The sequence below is a fragment of the Hibiscus syriacus genome, unplaced genomic scaffold (assembly GCF_006381635.1).
Source record: "Hibiscus syriacus cultivar Baekdansim isolate YM2019G1 unplaced genomic scaffold, ASM638163v2 tig00111330_pilon, whole genome shotgun sequence".
Classification (NCBI taxonomy): domain Eukaryota; kingdom Viridiplantae; phylum Streptophyta; class Magnoliopsida; order Malvales; family Malvaceae; genus Hibiscus; species Hibiscus syriacus.
In genome coordinates this window covers 2,329,419-2,336,688 of record NW_024063059.1, presented here as the reverse complement: position 1 = coordinate 2,336,688, position 7,270 = coordinate 2,329,419, and the positions used below count along the sequence as shown (strand labels likewise).

The following is a 7,270-nucleotide window of genomic DNA, read 5'->3' as shown; positions in this document are numbered from 1 at the left end:
GACACTTTGATGCAATGCATGTACCTTGCATTCTCATTTGGCATACATTAGGAAAATAAAGGATAAATTGGAAAAATATTGATTGATAGGTATGCTGGGCATACTAAATATAATTTCGTAGGTTATGTGAATGAACATTGGGTTGCCAAGCCAGATTATGTATCAATATGATTTATATGAATTGAATTCGTAAATTGGTATTTTATGATATACATATGTTTAAATTACATCTTATTGTATTATTATGCTTCACTAAGTAAATACTTAGCGTGTGTTAGTTTCACGCAAAGGTAGTAGTAAAGACTAGCGCAGTAAGGAGTGCAACAAATATCATCAATCAAAGGTTCCCTCATCAATAACTATAGGACAATTATGTCTACTTTTGATAATTAAATGGCATGTAATAGATTTATGAAAATGCTCTGAAATGTATTTGAATTATGACTAATGTAGTATGTTATAACTTTAAGATTATTTTAACTACTGAAAGTTATGAATGTTTTATTTTAATTCACTAAAATGTTTTTTTATTGGAAACTTTTTTTACGGGTTTACAAATAAGTAAATGTTTTTAAAAGTCATGTGACACTTGTGAGCTGTGCACAGAAAACGTATACAGCAAATGGGTGTTAAATTATTGGTATCATATCTACATGTTTAACCGATTCTCGGCCAAAACCGGGTGTATTTTACTTTAAAAAGGATTTACATGCCACTAAGATTGTCAAGGTTATTGATATGGTGTCATTAGAATATGATTGATGTCACTCCTTATTAACTTGAGTGTTATTATTATGTATGTCCTATTAGATGATGGAATCTTCGAACTCACGAAGAGAGGTTGAATAAGAAGTAATAGAATGATCGGGTAGCGAAAGCTATGAACATAATAGTGAGCATCTGATCCAATCTGAAAATGCTAGTGCATTGGTATATCAGGGTATGCCAATGCCAGAGTTTGGAGCTTTTATACAAGCTATCGATGCTAATTTTGACACGGTTCCAACCTCCTCTGCCTTCCCCTACTGCTCTAGCACCGCGAATGTTGATCCCAAAAAGCTAAAAGGTTTGGGAGCTCATGAGTTTCGGGGGGAAGAGGATAAAGGTCATATGGAGGCTGATGTATGGTTAAACGATGTTATGGTGATGTTTGAAACTCTTCACTACTCGGATGCTGAAAAGTTGGGTGGAGCTCTATTTTTATTTTGAGGATCAGCTCGAGTGTGGTAAACCAAGACTACGATGTATGCACCACCGGAGTAAGTGACCTGGAAGTTCTTTCAGAAGGTATTTAAGAACAAATATATCGATGAGCAGTTTAGATGGGCAATGCTACTGAAGTTTCTTAATTTGAAACAAAGTGATCGAGCAGTACATGAGTATGAGGCTGAGTATAACAAGTTGAGTCATTTTGATACTGAAGTAGTTCCCAATGACAAAGCTCAGCGTGATTGGTTCATCAAGGGCTTGATGCCTAAGTTGAAAGAGATGATGTTGGCTTTAAATTTTACTAGCCTGCAAGAAGTTATAAACCGACCAAAACCCCTTGAAAAAGCTCAAGATGAGACTCTAGGAGAGGAGCAGAGTATGTAAACGGGAAAAAGAGTTGGAACGTCTTCAACTTCCTATTATGCTAAGAGAGGTAAGGGTTCGAGTTCACGATATACCGATAGAGATGGTCACTACTAGAAAAACCCCCTTTAATGACGCGCATTGAGCGTCATCTATGGGTGCAGATGATACACATATTCGTGTCATTGAAGCCACCGACATAAATATCAGATGACTCACAATTGTGTGTCATAAATCTATTACGCGCATTTATGACACGCATTTCTGACTCACATTTATGACGCGCATTTATGAAACTCATTGAGTGTCATTGAAGTCCCCGTCATAAATGAAGATGACACAAATTTGTATGTCATAAATTTATGACACGCATGTATGACTTACATTTTTGTGTCATTGAAGCCGTCGTCATAAGTAAAGATGACACATATTTGTATGACTAACATTCGTGTGTCGTGATTGTATTTCGTAAATTATATATATATATATATATATTGTAGATTGACAAATAATCAAACTAAATCATATTTAATGCCTCATAATACTAAATATATATATCATATTATATATAAGCAATCCATTTGTATATAATATATTCACCCTACAAATAGTTTGCAATAAACGATTAGTCAAAGAAAACAATGAAAATACGACATTGAGAAAGAACATATAACCATTATATATATATGCAATAATGCACTTTGTTTCCACATACTTAGAGCTTTGAGCATCTGGATAAAAGCCACAGATATGTGCAAATAGGCAGTGTTGCCAAACCTGTATTGACAACAAAAAAATGAGGATGCTTAGAATATGCAAAAACAATATCAACAAAAGGTAAGCAAAATAAAACAAAGATGTCAAAATTTTGCACAGCCAGTACATAATAAGCTCCATATCGTATAAGCAATTTGCAGCCTATAGCATAAACCTTTTTGTAACTCAACAGCTTAAATGCATTTAAAATTTAATTTTCATTAAAAGTATAAGAAAAACAAATTAGTGTTGTCAGAACCAGTATCAAGGCAAGGCATTAAGATATGAAAACACGGAACAAGATAAATGGCAATAATTCAACAAATTAGGATCCTGCTTAATTAAAAAACTTCATTATGCAGAGAAGGCAACTTGACCACTCCGCAAAACCCCCTTAACTTTAGTTCAAGTTTAAGAAACAAAATAAAAGATAAAACAATATATGTAGCATGTATTTCTACTGCATCTATACTTGATTTGAGCTTAACAATAATCATCTAGGTTTATTTAGTTGAGAATTTTCACAAACTCAAGTCAACCTACCAACTTGGGTGCAATAACTCTTTAACAACCATTAGGATAGGAAAGTAGACAGATCATTCAGGAACAATATTATACTTAAAACAAAAAAGAGTCTAAAACAAGCAACAAGTTCACAAGTAATACTCTGCTTTCAGTCTCGGTAGGGTTTTCAAGCAGTATGATTTTTTTACTGACAGAAGTAACTCATTACACAACACAAACCACACCATAATAAGGAAAACACTACACCACACACCAAACACAAATTCCAGTCATACCACAGTTAAATACTTACCAAAGACTTAATGCAAAGAAGGCACTTATAGGTATTGCACATGTTGTATATCTACAACACCGAGAACATCGATACTGTATCTAAGCAATAATTGAAAATAATAACGGCTATTTTAGATAAAGAATAGCACTTACATTTCAAATGTCATTTTGACAGCAGCTACAACCTACATGGCAAGATCGAGGGAGAGGAAAATGCATTACAAAACTGGACAAAACAATGGAAGATAAAGCTTGCATAGAAAAATAATATCTATGCTCTCAAATTTATATTTCGCCTCTGTAAGTAAAATACAAAGAACAAAAAAAACACAATGGATCTTTAGTTTCAGGTCATAAAGAGACCACTAAGTTCTGGAAATGGGGATAATGTAACAAAAAAAACACATTTTATTGTGACCAACTTAATTGACATTCCTACAGCTAGTTGCATTTGCATATATTGTTGAGACAGGAGTATGTGTATGTATGATATGACAGATGTGTATATGATATAATAAATGTTTATATATGATAGTTGTATTCTTTATTCTACAAGAAAATATACTAGTCCATATGATAGTTGCATGACTAATGTGTATGTATGATATGACAGATGTGTATCAGAAAAGTTTCTTATATTCTTATTGACCAGCACTTCAAGTCCATTCTCGACTATCTCTTTCAGCATTCGAAGCATTATTACCTTGCATCGAGATTCAACAACACAAGTTAAAACACTATGGGAACGAGAACTTTCAACATTGATACTAGTCACACCAGTACTTCTACTTGATAATCCCTACATCATTCATTCAGCATCTTATTACTGGAATAAATGGTTCCATCCATTTCTCTCAAGCTTGAGCTACTTGAGTAAATCAAGATTGAGTACTTTAATTAACTAACGCTTAAGGCTCTCCGCCCTTCATTTTTAATATAGTCAATATTTCTAAAAGAAACTAGTAAATGGATAAAATATAGTGATTAATGTACATATTAACAAATTATCAAACATAATTGAGTCCAGCAAGTTGAGCTTGAGTGTGTCGAGTTAATTACAAGAAGGGTTCAAGCATGAAAAATGAAGCTCAGTCAAGCTCAATACAAATTTAAAGTCGCAAGATTTCTTATAAAGCCGACTTTGAGCTTGGCGATGTATCAGTTCGACTCAGCTCAATAATATCCCTAATCATAGCACACATGAATAACTGACTAAACAACCTTTTTTCTTATATAGTAGTCAAATCTCCCATATTTTGTGTATTATTAGTTTCACAACTTTTTTTAATACTAGTCCTTCCTTTCAGCGAGAAAAAGCTAAAGTAGAAAGGGTACTGGATATCATTTTAATTTGTATACACATTATATGTACAAAATTTGAGTGCTCACCCCAGGTACAATACCATTTGCAACTTTCTATAAAAAAAAGATTCCATGTGTTGAGCCTGTTCACTCAGAAAACAAAAATGAAAGCAATGGATGAATCCATAGGAGGTGCACTGTAAAGAAATGAAAGCAACGGATCAGGTCCTGATTTTAGGAAGAAAGTGAAGACCATGACCTAGAAAGAAGATATTGATAATGTGCATCATGCAATTCCTTCCTCAAGGAAGAAAGAGGTGACAAAGAGTCGCCTTTATGAAAATTTAGTTTGTGGTTACTGTAATCATTGGTCAAGGGACACAGATCATGAAACTGAAAAGAATATGGCCTAAATTATATTAAAAAACCCCTCAAAGAAGCCTCATGGTCACACATAGAAAGTTAATATTTAAAATGGACCGGTTCAGAGAGATTTAGTAAAAGAAACAGGATGTCATGAGAAATAATTCAAACACAATGACATAATATTGAACGGGTAGTTGAAAGAATAGGGAAAAAGAAACTAAATAAGCAAAATCTTTCAACTAAAAAGTAAAACAAGGATATCTTGAAAATATTCTTGTGTTGTGTTGTGTTGTGGTCAACCATGTTCATACCCACTCTCTGAGCACAAACGGGGCATGCCTGCAATTATAAATGATATTGATTAACTGATCTTAAACATCATTTACATGTAAACTACAATTAAAACTAAATTATCTTTAAGTAACCCAATGATTCAGAGATTCAATAAGAATTCCTTTAGGTAAGGTCATCCCTAAACTTGTTCTTCTCAAATAGAAGACTTCATATCATGTAATAAGTATATTAAGGAAAGTTATGTTAACTATAATTAACACTGATAATGTACAAAGTCTTAACTCCTGCCAACAAACCAACACATATACAAAAGAGAGAGGGAGAGAGAATAGGGTCTCCCAACTTCAATAAATGACACCAAACTACATAAGCTTATAGGGCCTCTAGATTATGAATGAATGTTAGTTTCAAAAATACTATAGTTTTGCTGTGCAGCCGAGAAACCTAAGGCTAATTTGCGTTGGATTTATCCTAAAATGTTTAACTGTTTACTCTAAAAAGTTAAACAATTGGCAATAATCTTGGTTACAACGGAGAATGTTACATTGTTGCCGGTTTTAACCTAAAATGTTACCATGTCTACTCTAAAAAAGTTACATAATTGGTAATAATTTCGGTTACAACCGAGAATGTTACATTAGTTTCTTGACCAGCTTTTTAGATTGGAACCAGAATAGTTATGTAATTTACATGATTTGTAACGGAGAACGTAATATTTTTGGTTACAACCTAAAATGTTACCCAGTTTATTCTAAAGAGTTACGCACTTGGTAAGTCTTTCGGTTGCAACCAATTACAGCCGTTTTTTAGCCTTATATTAACTGGTTTTATTTTAGAACCCCTAAAAAATGGACATTATGTATGGACTAATAATAAAAGCCAGGTTTCCATTAAAAGCATGAAGATGAGAACAAAATTGTCTAGTAGCTTTAGCAATCATTCATTCACTAACAGTGAGGGAATAAATTAAAATTCATAAAATTTGGGCAAGAAGGATGAAGCCAATGATAATCATATAACCTTCCATGGGTAGAAAATAACAATTTAAGCCAGACAAAATTGCAATATGTTAGAAAGTGTTCATAAATTGAGTGACACTAGTTTGATAATACTGAATAAGAATGAGGGAAAGGAATCAAGTAATTCAGTTCCGATAACATATATTCATCAATCTAAGTTCCCATCTGGATTACCAAACATTGTCCAATACCCGATTCTCTTCCCTTAAGTGGCAAAGGCATAGCAATGTAAAAGGGATTCGTACAACAGAATTCAAAGAATTGACCGAGTTTGGCCATCTTTTGTTGGGTCAACTTATGCACAAGCGCTAACAGACCCCCCTTGTCTAACCATTTTTTACTGTCGATTACAAACTAAAGCATATTCGGGAAGTGTAAAATGTTCCTTAAATATCAATTCTAACAATCGTTCAAAACAAAATAAAAATTCACGCCTAAGAACAAATCCATAAAGGGCTTAATGCATACCCCATACCCAGCTTCAAGATGATGCTCCTCGTTGATATGGCAGGACAATCCAAGTAAATCAAAATCCTCCGAACAGTACGGGCAGGGGTATTCCATTATCAATTCATCATCTTCTTCAATCTCTTCAAAAGCAATACAAAGATCTGCTTCCAAAATCAATAACAACCTATTCGGTAACCACATAAAATTCGGAAAACAAAAAATCAAAATCAAAAGCAACAAAAAACAAACTAACTAACAAATAAAATACCAACCACTATGGGATTTAAGAGTGGATTGATAGCTCCTAGATGAAGCTGAGAAGGCAAAGCTCCAAGTATTATCCTCCATTGAAACTTTTAGATAACGCTTTAAACTGCAGGTTTGTTTGGATTTTGGAGGGGTAGGGTTTGGGGAAGAAGCATTCTCCATCTGATCTCTTAATATCGTGTTAACATGAATGCAAAGAGAAAAAGGGAAACATAGGTTTAGTGTGAAGGGAAGAAGAAGAAAAGGATGAAAATTATGGGGGGAATTAAAAGATGACTTTTACAGATCACAGACAATTAAAAGTGTACTCCGTGTTTTTGAAAATTTTTTGGATTATGACTATTAAATATGACACACGTTATTGTAAGTCATAAATCGTTCATATTTTAAGAAACATGACATTTTTTTATGACACGCATTTTTTGCAAGTCATAAATTAGCGTGTG

At 33.5% G+C, this 7,270-nt stretch overlaps 1 protein-coding gene across 1 annotated transcript; it reads right to left on the bottom strand.

Moving 5' to 3' along the window:
• Positions 1-4,579: 4,579 nt before the first annotated feature.
• LOC120158690 (protein DEHYDRATION-INDUCED 19 homolog 2-like) lies at positions 4,580-7,055 on the bottom strand. Its single transcript, XM_039169486.1, has 4 exons — positions 6,830-7,055; positions 6,576-6,697; positions 5,048-5,133; positions 4,580-4,625 (listed from the first exon to the last, which is right to left on the bottom strand). Exons 1-4 carry the CDS (start codon positions 6,984-6,986, stop codon positions 4,580-4,582), a joined length of 411 nt encoding a protein of 136 aa, XP_039025417.1. The 5' UTR covers positions 6,987-7,055.
• Positions 7,056-7,270: the final 215 nt, after the last annotated feature.

Excerpts from the sequence above, each read along its gene's own strand:
- LOC120158690 (XM_039169486.1), bottom strand. The coding sequence starts at position 6,986 with ATGGAGAATGCTTCTTCCCCAAACCCTACCCCTCCAAAATCCAAACAA. Across the intron at positions 5,134-6,575 it reads ATCTTGAAGCTGGGTATGGG|GCATGCCCCGTTTGTGCTCA; the intron begins GTATGCATTAAG and ends TTATAATTGCAG. Across the intron at positions 4,626-5,047 it reads AATATTTTCAAGATATCCTT|TGCACCTCCTATGGATTCAT; the intron begins GTTTTACTTTTT and ends ATTTCTTTACAG.